This window comes from Microcaecilia unicolor, chromosome 9, assembly GCF_901765095.1.
Source record: "Microcaecilia unicolor chromosome 9, aMicUni1.1, whole genome shotgun sequence".
Taxonomy (NCBI): Eukaryota; Metazoa; Chordata; class Amphibia; order Gymnophiona; family Siphonopidae; genus Microcaecilia; species Microcaecilia unicolor.
This window is the reverse complement of record NC_044039.1, coordinates 32634754-32653206: the sequence shown is the minus strand read 5'-3', so window position 1 is coordinate 32653206 and position 18453 is coordinate 32634754. Positions and strand designations below refer to the sequence as shown.

Below are 18453 nucleotides of genomic sequence, written 5' to 3'. Positions count from 1 at the left end.
AATCATTTAGGGGGTCTTTTGCTAAACTTAGCTCGAGTTATCTGCAGCAGGGCCCATAGGAATAAAATGGGCCCTGCTGCAGATATCTCAAGCTAAGCTTTAGTAAAAGACCCCCTTAGACTAGTCATCTTCAGTCAGAGAACATATATTCCTTCCAGAACCCAGCAAACACTGGCTCTAGGTCAGGCCATGAGGCACTGCAGATAAGCAATGATCAGGGCTCATTTCCTATTATGGAATGGCCTAAAAACAAAAGATCTGCTTTTGCATGGCAATACAAAAGCTAGTCACTCTTTATTTTACAAAAATCACAGCCTATATAAAATAGAATATATCAGTTCAAATACTAAACGGATCTCATAGTAAACAGGGCCCTTAATTTCTGCTAAGACACGTTAGCATTTTTAACGTGCCCACAGGGATATCATAGGTGTATACACGGTTAACGCGTGGACATGGTTAACACGCGTTAAAAACGCTAAATTTGCCTATAACATGGCTTAGTAAACAGGGCCCTAAATATGCTGCAAGGAAATTAAGAAATCATGTGCATGAAAATAACATCTATTTATACCTTTTTCATGCGAAATTTGCAACCACGGGGAGACAGGATCCTTTTCCTCTTAAAACTGCAACAGTAACTCTGCAAACTGCCATACTAGGTATCCTGTTCCCAAGTGGCCAATCCAAGTCATAAATATCTAGCAGGAACTCGGAAAGTTGTTATGTTATAATGGATTTATAACCTGCCAACTACCTCCATTGAGGTTCTAAGTGGTACCAATACATTTTAATCAGGGACTCACAAAAACTATTCATTACTACTTCTTAAAGAAATTAGAAAACAAATACGTTTTCACCATTTTACGAAAGGAAAAATAACTTCTTAAAGAATGGATTTCAATGGTAAGATCACTCCATAACTGCACAGTACTACTACTACCTGACATTTCTAAAGCGCTACTAGGGTTACGCAGCGCTGTACAATTTAACATAGAAGGACAGTCCCTGCTCAAAGGAGCTTACAATCTAAAGGACAAATGTACAGTCAGTCAAATAAGGGCAGTCTAGATTTCCTGAAAGGTATAAAGGTTAGGTGCCGAAAGCAACATTGAAGAGGTGGGCTTTGAGCAAGGATTTGAAGATGGGTAGGGAGGGGGCTTGGCGTAAGGGCTCAGGAAGGTTGTTCCAAGCACAGGGTGAGGCGAGGCAGAATGAGCGGAGCCTGGAGTTGGCGGTGGTGGAGAAGGGTACTGAGAGGAGGGATTTGTCCTGTGAGCGGAGGTTACGGGCGGGAACGTAAGGGGAAATGAGGGTAGAGAGGTAATGAGGGGCTGCAGACTGAGTGCATTTGTAGGTAAGAAGGAGAAGCTTGAATTGAATGCGGTATCTGATCGGAAGCCAGTGAAGTGACCTGAGAAGAGGGGTGATATGAGTATATCGGTTCAGGCGGAATATAAGACGTGCAGCAGAGTTCTGAACAGATTGAAGGGGGGATAGATGGCTAAGTGGGAGGCCAGTAAGGAGTAGGTTGCAGTAGTCACTGGCGAGAGGTAATGAGAGCGTGGACGAGAGTACGGGTGGTGTGCTCAGAGAGGAAAGGGCGAATTTTGCTGATGTTAAAGAGAAAGAAGCGACAGGTCTTGGCTATCTGCTGGATATGCGCAGAGAAGGAGAGGGAGGAGTCGAAGATGACTCCGAGGTTGCGGGCAGATGAAACGGGGAGGATGAGGGTGCCATCAACTGAGATAGAGAGCGGAGGAAGAGGAGAAGTGGGTTTTGGTGGAAAGACGATAAGCTCGGTCTTGGACATGTTCAGTTTCAGCAAGATATATTAAAGAGTAAGAAAAAATGCTTTAAATCTCACACTTTTAACAGTTGGAAAAGCCAGAAGCAAATGATTACAACTCCAAGTTACTGTAGTAGAACTTATTAACCTTATACCTAGTACTTGCTTCTAAGATCTTAAATACTAAACTGGGGAACTGAGGAACTGAGTTCGATTCCCGACACAGGCAGCTCCTTGTGACTCTGGGCAAGTCACTTAACCCTCCATTGCCCCATGTAAGCAGCACTGAGCCTGCCATGAGTGGGAAAGCACGGGGTACAAATGTAACAAAAATAAAATAGATACTATTGGAGATTCTACATGGAATGTTGCTACTATTGGAGATTCTACATGGAATGTTGCTATTCCACTAGCAACATTCCACGTAGAAGGCTGCGCAGGCTTCTGTTTCTGTGAGTCTGATGTCCTTCAGGACGTCAGACTCACAGAAGCAGAAGCCTGCGCGGCCACATTGGTGATCTGCAAGGGCCGACTTCTACATGGAATGTTGCTAGTGGAATAGCAACATTCCATGTAGAATCTCAAATAGTAGCAACATTCCATCTAGAATCTCCAATGGTAGCAACATTCCATGTAGAATCTCAAATAGTAGCAACAGTGGAGGAGTGGCCTAGTGGTTAGGGTGGTGGACTTTGGTCCTGGGGAACTGAGGAACTGAGTTTGATTCCTACTTCAGGCACAGGCAGCTCCTTGTGACTCTGGGCAAGTCACTTAACCCTCCATTGCCCCATGTAAGCCGCATTGAGCCTGCCATGAGTGGGAAAAGCACGGGGTACAAATGTAACAAAAATAAAATAGATACTATTGGAGATTCTACATGGAATGTTGCTACCATTGGAGATTCTACATGGAATGTTGCTATTCCACTAGTGACGCGTGCAGGACGTCAGACTCACAGAAGCAGAAGCCTGCGCAGCCACATTGGTGATATGCAAAGGCCGACTTCTACATGGAATGTTGCTAGTGGAATAGCAACATTCCATGTAGAATCTCAAATAGTAGCAACAGTGGAGGAGTGGCCTAGTGGTTAGGGTGGTGGACTTTGGTCCTGGGGAACTGAGGAACTGAGTTTGATTCCTACTTCAGGCACAGGCAGCTCCTTGTGACTCTGGGCAAGTCACTTAACCCTCCATTGCCCCATGTAAGCCGCATTGAGCCTGCCATGAGTGGGAAAAGCGCGGGGTACAAATGTAACAAAAATAAATAAATAAAATAAACAGCCCACACTGATAACTAGTGCAGCTCCACCAACAAAAATGTAACATGATTTACAGTATATCAATCTAGCTGCTGAATGTTGAATTAACTGAATTTTACTGATCAATTTTGTAGTGATTCCCAGATACAAGGAATTTCCATAGTCCAGCAAGGCTAAAAGCTGAGCAATAATTCTAAAATGATCCTGAAAAAAATATGGATCCAACAATCGTTGTTGCTTTAGCTTAAAAATAAGCTTTACAAACTAAGGGGCCCTTTTACTAAGCTGCGTAAGCGTCTATGCGTGCCAAAATGGAGTTACCGCCCAGCTACCGAGTGGCTCTTGTGGTAATTTCATTTTTGGCGCGCATCCAATATGCGTGTCCGAAAAATCATTTTTATTTTTGGACGTGCGTATTGGGCGCACGCCAAGTGGCATTTGAAGCGTAGGTCGTTACCGCCCGGTTACCGCGTGAGACTTTATTGCTAGGTAAACGGCTGGCGGTAAGGTCTCAGACCCAAAATGGATGCTCGGCAATTTTCATTTTGCCACATGTCCATTTTCGGCAAAAAAATTTTAGAACAGGCATTTTTTGCAGGTGCGCTGAAAAATGATTCTGCGCATGCCCAAAACACGCGCCTACACTTCCGCGGGCCATTTTTCAGCGCACCTTAGTAAAAGGACCCCTAAGTTGTTCACCTGGGGCTCCATTGACAAAGCAGAATCAGGAAACATTCCCAGAACTTTAAAAACTCTCTCAACTCTGGATTGGTATGAACTTCAGTATTCAACGTAAGACATACCAAAGCAGACCACTTCCTAATTTTGTTAATACTATTGTTAATAATTCTAGAAATGGATTCAATGTCTTGACCGATGGAAACCGATACAAAGATGTCATCAGCATAGGAAAGTATCAGCTCATCTGGATTAAATTAAATTTGCCTGAGTGAACTCAAATAAATCGTACAGAAGTGGAGAAATAGGAAAGCCTTGTGGGACTTCACAAGGGGGTATCCAAAGAGATGAAAAAATTCCATCTTTTAATACCAGATACCATCTATTCTTCAAAAAGGACTCAAATCAATATAAAACAAATCAATATAAAACAGAGCCTGCAAATCCAAACTCAGACAGAAAAGCAAATAAGATATCATGATTGACAGTATCAAAGGCTGCAAATATATCAAATTGTAACAATACCATCTCTCTCCCTGTGTACAATACCTGCTTTACCTCAGGCGTCAAAGACTACAGCAGGGTCTCAGTACTATGAAAGCAATGGAACCCATGCTCTGAGTTATGTAACAGATTATATTCATCCAAATAATCTGAAGTTGATAGATTTCACACCACTTACCCCCAGGGATAAGCAGTTGCTTTCCCAAACTCTATGCTAAGATCCATTTATAAATTTTTCCTCCAGAAACCTATTTTTTACACTCAGCTAGAACCATCAGGGTGGTACATAAACTTTTATTTAGTACGTCTTCTTGAGCCAGTCAGCAAATGAAGCAGTATGTAGTTTTATTAATTTATAAAAAAGTATAGAGTGGGGGAGGGCTCTCTTCAAGCTTTTATAAATGAATATTACATATGATATACTTGAAATCGGCAGATGATAAAACCATTTAGGCTGCTTACCTTCTAAAAGACGGTGGTCTCTGAGCGCTTCTGCTGCTAATACAGACTTCCCACAGCCTGCCATTCCGTGAATCGTGACCCACCCCGATTCATTCCGTAAGCGGTACAGTTTCTTTTGAACACGTTTTACCAGTTCTGGTCGAGCCACGCACACAACAGGTCTCTGTGGAACTCCACCTTCGCAAAGTACTGTTTTAACTACATTTTCAACATAACCACAAAAAAGTGGAATACAGTAATCAAAGGTCTATAAGATCTAAGCAAATAAGAATTTTACATTTCCTATACATTTGAATAGAAGTAGAGAGTATTTTTACATGTTAAATTACCCCTTTACATTAAGAAATACTTTTCTGGACTATAGCAATGACTATGTGTCAGATTATTAAAACAATGTGTGGAAAGTCAAATCAATCGTATGGCACTGGGAATAAAGATCTTCCTCTTCTGGGGGAAACCTGCCTCACATTTCCTATTCTTAATTCATGCCCCATACACATTTTATAATCATCTGGAAATACTATCAAGCCTCTCAGTCATAAGCTGAGGAGCTGTAAAGAGCTATATCTTTGCCTAGAGAGGGCAGGAGGCAAGGGTAGATAAGACTATGGAAAATGGTAACAAATTCATTTCTCTCTCAAAGGTTATAAACCCAGATTAAAAAGGTAAAGGCTTCTTTGGCACAAATTCTGGACAAAGGCAAGGTCAATGAAAAATATAGGACTATGATATTTCAGTGTTGGAGTTCTAGAATCCCCAGTGCCCATTTCCATACCAATTGTTTGCTAGAGACGCACAACGCAATGGACAAAGATTGAGAAAAGAAAAATAGGAATAAAAATTACAGGTTTGAGAAACCACTATCAGTGATGTGCCCAAACAAATGCTGATAAAGAATAATGAAATACTGTTACGTGTCCAATAACTTAGTTCCCCACTAGTACAGGATCCTAAACAGGGAGCCAGTTATACCAAATTATTTCAGTGCAAATTAAAATCTGAAAATCAATGAACACACTGACCATATGAAGTAATTCCATTCACAGTTTTGTTTTCATTGGAAGAAGAGAGTACAGGAATACCATCCTGAAGAAGAGCTGCAAGATCTTTGTATCCTTCGTTAACCAGTGCATTATAAAATGATATGTAAGAATAATTGTCCTTCTCAAGAAGTATTTGAAGTAAAACAGCTGCTCTTTTTGACTGAGAAGTCTAAAAGAAAAGAAAATATACACATATTTATTGTGAACTATAACTGTGAACATTTCATGTTTTGTTTCATTATTCATTACCACGTTACTATTACTTTTATTATTAAATATGGACAAATTATTACAGGGATGTAATGAATGAACAAAAGAAATCTTATACAAAATACAATATAGATTTAAAGAAAAGGAGACATCAGAAATATGAAGATGAGGCACTGAGAATAATAAGAAAAAAATTTTTTTTTAAACAGGACGAGACCTCTATAGTAGATGAACCAAGGCAAGGCACAAAAACAGAGATGGTCAACAGAAGTGATGAAAGGACAACCAAATTGTCACCAAGGATAACTTTTATTGTGAAAATAATCCAACATGGCCAGGTTACGGGAAAAATGCCTGCATCAGGGGTCTGAAAACAAAAGTAAGAACATTAAATAAACGTATCCAAAAATACAGAATGTGGTAAAATAATAATTTTCACAACTAAATGTAAATACATACGATAAAAAATGGTTATTATAGAAAATATCTCAAACCACATAAATTTTCGATTGGAATACTGGTAACACAATATGCAGCTTGTTTTTCGGTGTTCCAATCACAGATTAAGTATCGGGGTAAACTTTGTTAATTGCAATTCTCTCATTTATTTTATTATTCTTTATGATATGATTATTTAAGTAGTTTGAGATATTTTCTGTAATAACCATTTTGTATCATATGCTTTTACATTTAACTGAAATAACTATTCCTTTATTATTTTATCACACATTCTATATATTTTATATGTTTATGTAATGTTTTTATTTTTTTCAGACCCCTGATATAGGCATTTTTGCCAAAACTTGGCTATGTTGGGTCATTCTCACATTAAAGTTATCCTTGGTGATAGTTTGGTTGTCCTTCTCCTGAGCACCTCTGTTTTTTTGTTGGGTTTTTTTAAATTAAATTTCAAATAAAGTTTATAAAAAAAAAAAAAACTTTGATAGGAAAAACACAAGCTGTAACATACTTAAGGAAATACATAATTCTTATCTTTACAATAATTTGCTTAATGCACAAAATAGTCCACTATAGTTTAGAATTAATACATACCTTTAGCATATTATACTGCTTTTTCCCATGCAACTGCTTCCTTACATATCAAATAATAAAGTATATTAGCAGAATTCTGCCCACTTCCCACGTACTACTCTGGATAGCAGGCAATTCCAAATATCACTCTATACTTTTTCGTCTATATTGCTCCCACTAAATCCTTTGACGGACTGTCCCACAATGTGGCTTTTCTCTAATTTGACTGTGTCTGGCAACTTTTTCTACTAGTAGCGGGATAGATATTATCTCTCTTTTCAGACCTCACTTATAATGAAACATGCACAACGAACTGTATCTAGAACGACAGTTCTTTTCATAGCACTGCTCCACTACACAATTGTACAGTAGCCAAATCACCATTTTTGCTCATTTTAGAAAACAATACTCTATTGTTGATACCACACAATTTGGAAACTCAAACGGGTACAAAAATTCTTCCAGAGGGAAACTTTTCACAACATGATTCAAACAATGGTATTAACACGTGTTAATCATTGCAATGGAGTGTATGCAGGTTGCAGGGAACAAATCCTAAGGAAACTACAGACTGCTCAGAATACGGCAGCCAGGCTTATCTATGGAAAATCTAAATTTGAAAGCGCAAAACCCCTCCAGGAAAAACTACACTGGCTACAAATCAAGGAATGTATCGCTTTCAAGATTTGTACCTTTGTTCACAGAATAATACATGGTCTAGCTCCGAGCTATATGTCTGAACTAATCGACTTACCAATTAGAAACACAATTGAATCAGCCAAAACGTACTTAACTCTTCACTTCCCAAGTTGTAAAGCCTGAAGCATAAATCAACATACGCATCAAGTTTCTCTCACATATGCACACAGCTCTGGAATTCTCTACCAAAACGTCGGAAATCTACGAATAGTCATCTAGAATTCCGAAAAAAACTTTAAAAAAATCACTTGTTCAAGAAGGCATACCCCACAGTATCTGACATAAATACCGAATAATGAGGGCATTTTAATGAGGAAACAGACAGTTTTCAACCCCGACGCAAGATCACACCCTAACATTTTGTCTGAATCACCCCAACCTATTTACCGATACTTCTTTACTGTATTTGTCACTGTAATAGTACCCCTATACTGTATTTATTCAGACCGGAGTCTGTAACCACCTCTCCGGAACTATGTAAGCCACTTTGAGCCTACTAATAAGTGGGAAAAGGTGGGATACAAATGTAATAAATAAATACCTCTTCAGCAGACTATTTCCAACATATGTTTTATTTTCATTAATCTGAGGCATCAACTCGCCACTTTCTCCACTTCCAGGAAACAGTCCTAATATGACTAAAATCAAATGTTTTCTTCTACAGACTGTTCCCTGTCATAGCTTGGGAGTCTTCAACTGTGTGGCTAGATGATCACTGTCCATGGAGAAAGCATAGTTAACTTACCTGTAACGGTGGTTCTCAGTGGACAGTAGATAATCTAGCCACACAGAACCACCCTCCCACCCACAACTGCCACCAGCTTTTTGATTAACTGAAGCAGGAGTGTGCGGTATATATAGTGGTTGTCAGTAGTGGGAAGGCAGGGACATGTGCAGAGAGCTCATCCACACCCTTGTCACCTCTCGTTTAGACTACTGCAATCTGCTTCTTGCTGGCCTCCCACTTAGTCACCTCTCCCCTCTCCAGTCGGTTCAAAACTCTGCTGCCCGTCTCATCTTCCGCCAGGGTCGCTTTACTCATACTACCCCTCTCCTCAAGACCCTTCACTAGCTCCCTATCCGTTTTCGCATCCTGTTCAAACTTCTTCTACTAACCTATAAATGTACTCACTCTGCTGCTCCCCAGTATCTCTCCACACTCGTCCTTCCCTACACCCCTTCCCGTGCACTCCGCTCCATGGATAAATCCTTCTTATCTGTTCCCTTCTCCACTACTGCCAACTCCAGACTTCGCGCCTTCTGTCTCGCTGCACCCTACGCCTGGAATAAACTTCCTGAGCCCCTACGTCTTGCCCCATCCTTGGCCACCTTTAAATCTAGACTGAAAACCCACCTCTTTAACATTGCTTTTGACTCGTAACCACTTGTAACCACTCGCCTCCACCTACCCTCCTCTCTTCCTTCCCGTTCACATTAATTGATTTGATTTGCTTACTTTATTTATTTTTTGTCTATTAGATTGTAAGCTCTTTGAGCAGGGACTGTCTTTCTTCTATGTTTGTACAGCACTGCGTATGCCTTGTAGCGCTATAGAAATGCTAAATAGTAGTAGTAGTAGTAGTAGTAGGATCGGTGACGTCACCGGGGAGTCACTTCAACTGTGTGGCTAGATGATCCACTGTCCACTGAAAACCACTGTTACACGTAACTATACTTCTCCCCTCTTCCATTCATGCGCAGCCTGTCTCCCCCTCTTCCCTTCTCTATATGCGCAGCCCGTCTCCCCCTCTTCCCTTCTCTATATGCACAGCCCGTCTCCCCTCTTCTCTTCCCTATATACGCAACCCGTCTCCCCTCTTCCCTTCCCTATATGCGCAATCTGTCTCCCCTCTTCCCTTCCCTATATGTGCAACCCATCTCCCCTCTTCCCTTCCCTATATGCGCAGCCCGTCTCCCCTCTTCCCTTCCCTATATGCGCAGCCCGTCTCCCCTCTTCCCTTCCCTATATGCACAGCCCGTCTCCCCTCTTCTCTTCCCTATATGCACAGTCCGTCTCCCCTCTTCCCTTCCCTATATGCACAGACCGTCTCCCCTCTTCTCTTCCATATCCATCTTTCCTCTATGTCCCTGTCCCTATCCTGCTCCCATGTTCAGCACTTCACTCCCTGCCCAACATCTGCATTCTGTATCCCTATTCCCCCCCCTTTTTCAGCATCACCCTTCTGTGTCCCTATCCCCCATATCTACCATCACCCTTTTTCCTGACCACAGAATCCCTTCTGTGTACCTAACCACCCCTCCCCCAAGTTAAGCACTGGTCCTCTGTGTCCCACCCTCTTCCCATCCCTCCCCATGTCCAGCTTCTTTCTCACTACCCTCTATGTCCAACATGGCCCAGCATAACCCCCCCCCTTCCCTCCATCTCCTACAGACCACAGACCCACATCTCCCCACTATGGAATCTCATCTCCCCCTCTCTCTCTGGATCCCCCTGGGTAGTTTTGCATCTCCTCCTCTCTGCCCAGTTGCTCCCTGGTAATCACAACCCCTCTGGGTAGCTTGGCATCTCCCCTCCCAGCCCCCCCCCCCCCATAGTTCATCTCCCTCCTCCCCTGAAGGTCCAGATTTTCTTTTGCCTCCTTCCCATCAGTCTAGCAACTCTCCTGCCTGTCCCTCGCAAATCCAGCAGCTCTCTCTCCCCGCCTAGCCCCGCGGCGCTTCTACCTTGTCTTCTTGCTCCCTCCTCCCCGAGTGCAAGGCAGCAGCTCTCCTGATGCCCCCCCCCCCCCCCCCCGTGGGTCCAAACACCACTCCCGCTTCTTCCCATGCCTGTAGTGCTTCAAACATTTCTCTTTGCTGCAGCAACGATCAACATACGCTGTCTGCAGCTGGCACTGGAACCTTTCCTCTGCATGTCCCGGCCCCTGCGTAAAGAGGAAATTGCATCAGCAGGGAGAGGGATGTGCAGAGGAAAGGCTCCAGAGCCAGCTGCAGACAGCGTGTGTAGATTGCTGCTGGAGAAAAGTTTGAAGAGCTGCGGCCATCGGAAGGTGTTCAGACCCAGAGGAGGAGGGGGAGTGTAAGGAGAGCTGCTGACTCACACTCGGGGAGGAGGGAGGAAGAAATGCAGCATGAGGGTAAAAAGATGCAGCTGCAAAAAAATCAGGCAGTGTCACAGGGATTCCCAAACTTCAGCAGCACACCTGGGGAGCAGCCGCGGCACACCAGTGAAAAACCGCTGCTCTAGATCATGAACTCAGCACGGTCTTCTCGTTTTCATAGTAACATAGTAGATGACGGCAGAAAAACACCTGCACGGTCCATCCAGTCTGCCCAACAAGATAAACTCACGTGTGCTACTTTTTGTGTACACCTTACCTTGATTTGTACCTGTCCTTTTCAGGGCACAGACCGTATAAGTCTGCCCAGCACTATCCCCGCCTTCCAACCACCAGCCTCACCTCCCACCACCAGCTCTGGCACAGACCGTGTAAGTCTGCCCAGCACCATCCCCGCCTCCCACCACCGGCTCTGGCACAGACCGTATAAGTCTGCCCAGCACCATCCCCGTCTCCCGCCACTGGCTCTGCCACCCAATCTCAGCTAAGCTCCTTAGGATACATTCCTTCTGAACAGGATTTCTTTATGTTTATCCCACGCATGTTTGAATTCCGTTACTGTTTTCGTTTCCACCACCTCCCGCGGGAGGGCATTCCAAGCATCCACTACTCTCTCCATGAAAAAATACTTCCTGACATTTTTCTTGAGTCTGCCCCCCTTCAATCTCATTTCATGTCCTCTCGTTCTACCACCTTCGCATCTCCGGAAAAGGTTCGTTTGCAGATTAATACCTTTCAAATATTTGAATGTCTGTATCATATCACCCCTGTTTCTCCTTTCCTCCAGAGTATACATGTTCAGGTCAGCAAGTCTCTCCTCATACGTCTTGTAACGCAAATCCCATACCATTCTCGTAGCTTTTCTTTGCACCGCTTCAATTCTTTTTACATCCTTAACAAGATAAGGCCTCCAAAACTGAACACAATACTCCAGGTGGGGCCTCACCAATGACTTATACAGGGGCATCAACACCCCCTTTCTTCTGCTGGTCACACCTCTCTCTATACAACCTAACAACCTTCTAGCTACGGCCACCGCCTTGTCACACTGTTTCGTCGCCTTCAAATCCTCAGATACTATCACCCCAAGATCCCTCTCCCCATCCGTACCTATCAGACTCTCCCTGCCTAACACATACATCTCCCGTGGATTTCTACTCCATATTTGCATTTCTTCGCATTGAATTTTAATTGCCAAACCTTAGACCATTCTTCTAGCTTCCGTAGGTCCTTTTTCATGTTTTCCACTCCCTCCGGGGTGTCCACTCTGTTACAGATCTTAGTATCATCCGCAAATAGGCAAACTTTACCTTCTAACCCTTCAGCAATGTCACTCACAAATATATTGAACAGAATCGGCCCCAGCACCGACCCTTCAGGCACTCCACTACTCGCCTTTCCCTCCTCCGAGCGAATTCCATTCACCACCACCCTTTGGAGTCTGTCCATCAACCAGTTCCTAATCCAGTTCACCACTTCGGGTCCTATCTTCAGCCCATCCAGTTTATTTAAGAGCCTCCTGTGGGGAACTGTGTCAAAAGCTTTGCTTAAATCTAAGTAGATTACGTCCATAGCTCGTCCCTGATTCAATTCTCCTGTTACCCAATCAAAGAACTCAATGAGATTTGTTTGGCACGATTTCCCTTTGGTAAAACCATGTTGTCTCGGATCTTGCAACTTCTCGTTTTCATATATGAGGAAGTACACTGGTGTACTATTTACAAGTTAATTACAAACTTGGATGCTTCAACAAGGGCGTCTAATCAAAAGCTTTTACAGCCAACAGTTCACTTGTGCAATTAATCCAAATTGCAATTCCAAGCAGGCAATAAAAGTTCTCCAATCTCCATACTCCATAGTTCAGGCTAAAGTCTATGGACTTCAATGTGTCACTTAACTTCCTCATTTTTAACATGCAGGACTAGGCTTGTCTGTTTCTCAATAATACAGAACTTAGACTTGCCCTGATGTTAATCGCTTTGATAGCTTTTGAGCTTGCAGGCGGTATATAATAAATACATCTAATCAGGAGGATGTATTATCCCCAAGTAATGCCAAATCATCATCTATTTCTCATTCTCCATTTCCCTATTTGTAGGAATGTAATCTATAAAATAATTCACAATGCCAGTTTCTCATATCAAGGTACTAAAATTTGGAATTCTCTACCAAAAACAATTAAATGCTCAGATTACCTGTCCTTCAGAAACCTACTGAAAACTCATTTTTCCAATTTAGCCTTTCAGAAAACAAAGATTTGAACATTATCCATTCATACAATCCCTAATCCATTCCCTAATCCTATTTAGCCTTAATTGTACCCATATTTATTCATCTTCACTTGTTTACAAAACTTAATTATGATTTAATTTTCTTCTCTATCCATCTACCTTTACGAACAGTTACATCCAGGTTAATTCACCACGTTATATTTGTTTTACAAAGCCAATGTTATAGCATTATTTATTATACTTTATAATCTGTTTATGTAATTTTTAATATGTATCATTCATTTAATTGTTTGTTATGTAAGCCACATTGAACCTGAGTCACTCTCAGGTGAAACTAAACATGACCAAGACTGAGCTTCTTACCTTTCCCCCTAAACCAACCTCTCCTCCTCCCCCATTCTCTATTTCTGTGGATAACACTCTCATCCTTCCAGTCTCATCAGCTCGTAACCTTGGGGTCATCTTCAACTCCTCCCTCTCCTTCTCTGCAAATATTCAGCAGACTGCTAAAACCTGTCATATCACCAAAATTCGCCCCTTCCTTTCTGAGCACACTACCAGAACCCTCATCCACACTCTCATCACCTCTCACTTAGACTATTGCAACTTGCTTCTCACAGGTCTCCCACTTAGCCATCTCTCTCCTCTTCAATCTGTTCAAAATTCTGCTGAACGACTAATATTCTGCCAGTGTCGTTATGCTCATATTAGCCCTCTCCTCAAGTCACTTCACTGGCTTCCTAGCCATTTCCGCATACAGTTCAAACTCCTCTTGTTGACCTATAAGTGCATTCACTCTGCAGCTGCTCAGTACCTCTCCACTCTCATCTCTCCCTACATTCCTCTCCGGGAACTCCATTCACTGGGTAAATCTCTCTTATCTGCACCCTTCTCCTCCACTGCTAACTCCAGACTCCGTTCCTTTTATCTTGCTGCACCATATGCATGGAATAGGCTTCCTGAGTCGGTACGTCAAGCTCCATCTCTGGCAGTCTTCAAATCTAAGCTAAAAGCCCACCTTTTTGATGCTGCTTTTAACTCCTAACCATTATTCACTTGTTCAGAACCCTTATTTTATCATCCTCACTTTAATATTCCCTTATCTTACAATTAGATTGTAAGCTGTCCAGCAGGGACTGTCTCTTCGTGTTCAAGTGTACAGCGCTGCATACATCTAGTAGCGCTATAGAATTGATAAGTAGTAATAGTAATGTGGGGTAAAAATATCATAAATAAATAAAACTCCTGCAGGTCAAAGCTCAAAAGCTAACGCTGGTGCTAAAGGTGACTAGCAATGGACTACAGCTGGTACTATGGTACACAGAATTTTCAGAGGTTGCTAATGGGGATGCTAAGGAAGTTGAAGAGAGGATTTCTCATGCTTTTTGAGGCAAAGTAGCAGACAGAAGGATTCCTTTGAACACACACATATATCCAGACTTGTCTGCATGCTCCCCTCCCACTGAAGTAACACTCGAACCAACAGGGGAAACAGTGCTGGAGCCTTCCCCTGCCGCCTTAGAGGCAGCAAGCAAATCCTGAAACCAAATAACACAATTCTAAGCTGCACTGTAGCAAAAGGGAAAAGGAGAAAAGAAACTAGGTCACTGATGCTGTTCGAGTCTTAACTACTCACATTCAAGTTTGCCTGGTGCATGCGCACAACAGCTGTGCTTACCATGAATCTCTTTTGTGCATGACCTGGTCTGTTCCTCCCACTACTTTCAATGAAACAGCACACATATTATTTGCATGTTTTTACTGTTAAGCAATACTACGGGAGCAGCACAAAAATATCTCCCTGATGCTCGAGTGCTGTTCCATATAGCACCAGAGTTCTGAGCATGGGACTGCTGGTCTGTAACTTTCTCAGTCGACATATAGCCCTCAAGAAGAACTTTAATCAAGAGTATTTCTAATGGCAATGAGGTTTACCTCTTCCAGCCATCTGTCCTTCATCAGCACAGACATTTTGCCAATCCATTTTAATAAACTAAACAGATATTTCTCTAAGGCGTCTGATCAAAACTTCTCACAGCAAACAATGTCCTCCTGTCAGTTTTCCAAAACATAGAAAGCTCCTTAATTCCTTAATAAAATCTGTAGACAATTCTTTCCTTTTTCTACCTCTCTTCTGGATCAGACAACTAAAACAATGCATACACCTTCTTCCTATCCGTCCTGCTGCCCATCCTGTTGCTTCTCTCCTAAAACAGCCTGGCTTTTTATTTCATTACTTGCAGTTTGCTAATTGGTTCCAAGAACTCAATTACCTTCTCTTTTATTATGAACTCCAGCTGCTTGCTCATTACAGTTTATTTAATCTTGATATACTGCAAAATCTAAAAAGGTCAAGGCGGTTTACAATTAAAACCAAAATGAACATACCAATAAAAGAAATACAAATTTTACAGTAAACCTCAATCACACAGAGAAACAATACATAATCCCAAACACTTACAGGTTCCCTGACGTAAAGCTGACATCTGAACCTAACTACAGGTTACAGTTTATTTAATCCTGATATACCACCAAACCTAAAAAAGGTCAAAACGGTTTACAATTAAAGCCAAAATTAAAATACCAACAAAAGAAATACCAGGCTGCCCATCTCCAATATAAGCTCACTTCCTGCCACTTCAAAATCCTCAAGGACCACATCTCCCAGAATTAGAATGAGCTCACTTCCTTTCAGAGGTTTTATATGCTCTCCAAAACCTCCTTTGGTGGTGAACTGCTGTATAGCTATTGATAAGCTTACCAGTATGTTACAACTGATCCAAGAAGATGAAGGAAAGAGCAGAGAGGCCATGCCAAGCAATAGAATGAGAAGAATTTTGAGTGTGAAGAAAAGGAGGAACCTAGGAGACTGACAGAATGTTATTAACTTACACTAAGGAAAAGATGGAGGGGAGATAAGGAACTCAGGTTTTGATATGTTATATAAGAGATGGCAAATAGCCATAAATATGTATCACAAGAACTCAAGAATAGGTGGATATAAGCAAATAAGAAATGCCAATGAGCAATAAGAACTGGATCCATTTACCTCAGTTTTAACTCTGGATTCTTCCTGTAATGTTAGTACTTCATCATTTATCATGTGATCTATAATGTAAGAGGTTTTGATGTCTCTCTCCAAAGCTGCTCGGTGACGAATCAGATAACTTCGAGCTGTCTCATCCATATCTCTTCAAGAATATTTTGCAAACAGCAGGACATAGGCTGAACAAGATATCACAAAACCAAAATCAAATTCTGAGTTTTACGTTTCTTGCTCAGGGTTTAGATAACATGCAACAGGTCAACCTCCTTTAATACAAGTTTCTTTTTCTAAATTTTGACATTTGAAGCTTACTTCAATTTTAGATTACTTATTATGCAAAACACAAAAGTGGCTAAAAAGTTAAAAAGTGCACTAACTTTAGAGGTAGAAGTTAACTGCTTGCTATTAAACTGTTCCTTTGAGCTGTGGCTAACACTGACACTTCTGCTAAGCATATCTGTAACCTCACCTGGCGTGTGCCTTGATCGCCTGATATTAGCTATCAATCTAGAACCTCAAGGAAAAGTAAACTCCACCCTCCATCAACTGGACATAGCAGGACATTTAGGGGTATGTTTACTAAGGGGTCATTCCATGCCAAGTGGTCTAAAATTAAAAAAAAGTTCCCACCATCATGTTCTCCAATTTTGTTCAAATTTTATCTGTTGCACGAGTCAGGTGTTAAACGAAGTTTCCCAAAATTTGAGGTCTCTACCTGCAATAGTTGCAGATCTAGACCCCCTTTTCTGAAAGGTTGTCAGTCCATGAGCGTGCGACATTTACCAAAATGCCATTTTTGGGGTCTAATAAAATCCAAACACATTTATAAGAATGGCTAAAAAATTCAAATCCTGTACAGTTTTTGATGCTAATTCCGATGAAATACATTTTGACTCAAAGTGTGCATCAAAATTGGTCACGACTCATCGGAACATATTTGGACCAATATTCAGACCGCAACAACTTCCATGCAAACAAAGATACGGACTTGAAATTTTGAACAATCATTATGCTTGTGCTGGACATAATACTGCCACATTTGCAACTAACGAGCATCTATAACCGCCCTGCAGGATCTCTTCAAAGTTGGCACTGTCAGCGCAAATGGTAAAATGTACCAAAGTTCAAAGCCAATTATTTAAAAAAGAGTCTGCCTGAATCAGCTTGTGAACAGTATCATCTGAAAGAGAAAATTGTGCTCTACAACACTGATATGCTTTTGTTGGGCAACATTCTGGGGAAGGGGGAGCCTATTCCGAAAGGATGGGCTCCACCTTAAAGAGGGTGGGACCAGGCTGCTGGCATCAGCATTTAAAAAGAAGACAGAGCAGCTTTTAAACTAGAAACTGGGGGAAGGCAGAAAGTCACTCAAAAGCATATGGTTCGGAATAAGGTGCCTTTCAAAGATATCACCAAAACAGGGAAGATAGGGCATCCCAATAGTGAGGATAGTAGACCAGTGGGCTCATTTTCGAAAGAGAAGGACGCCCATCTTTCGATATAAATCGGAAGATGTGCATCCTTCTCACAGGGTCGACCAAATCGGTATAATCGAAAGCCGATTTTGGACATCCCCAACTGCTGTCTGTCGCAGGGACGGCCAAAGTTCAAGGGTGCATATCGGAGGCGTAGCGAAGGCGGGACTTGGGCGTGCCTAACACTAGGACATCCTCGACCCATAATCGAAAGAAACAAGGACGTCCCTGATGAACACTTGGACGACTTTACCTGGTCGTGTTATTCTTACGACTAAGGCACAAAAAGGTGCCCGAAATGACCAGATGACCACCGGAAAGAATCGAGGAGGTGAAGGAAGCTATTACAGCTAAAAGAAAAACCTTCAAAACATGGAAGAAGGATCCAACTGAAAATAATAGGAAACTGCATAAAGAATAGCAAGTTAAATGCAAAGCGCTGATAAGGAAGGCACAGAGAGACTTTGAAAAGAAGATTGCGTTGGAGGCAAAAAAAAGCATAGTAAAAACTTTTTTACATACATTAAAAGTAAGAAGCCAGCAAAAGAATCAGTTGGAGCACTAAATGACCAAGGGGTAAAACGGTACTCAGGGAAGACAAGGCCACAGCGGAGAGATTAAATGAATTCTTTGCTTCGGTCTTCACTGAGGAAGATATGGGAGAGGTACCAGTGCCAGAAATGGCATTCAATGCTGACGAGTCAGAGAAACTGAATCAAATCTCTGTAAACTTGGAAGATGTAATGAGGCAATTTGACAAATTGAAGAGTAGCAAATCGCCAGGACCTGATGGTCTACATCCCAGAGTGTTGATAGAATTCAAAAATGTACTTGCAGAACTATTGTTAGTAATATGTAATTTATCTTTAAAATCAAGCATGCCGGGCAAAATGGTAGAGACTATTATAAAGAACAAAATTGCAGGGTATATTCAAAAGTATGGATT

The 18453-nt window shown here is 41.8% G+C and overlaps 1 protein-coding gene across 2 annotated transcripts in view; it reads right to left on the bottom strand.

Annotated features, from left to right (window-relative positions):
• APAF1 (apoptotic peptidase activating factor 1) overlaps positions 1 to 18453 on the bottom strand; it is a 140285-nt gene that overhangs the window by 119679 nt on the left and 2153 nt on the right. For both annotated transcript variants that reach the window (XM_030215021.1, XM_030215022.1), the window contains exons 2-4: positions 16036 to 16211; positions 5714 to 5903; positions 4692 to 4889 (exon numbers count right to left, since the gene is read on the bottom strand). In XM_030215021.1, the coding sequence (XP_030070881.1) occupies positions 4692 to 4889; positions 5714 to 5903; positions 16036 to 16173 (526 nt within the window). In that variant the 5' untranslated portion in view covers positions 16174 to 16211. The remainder of the gene's footprint in view (positions 1 to 4691; positions 4890 to 5713; positions 5904 to 16035; positions 16212 to 18453) is intronic.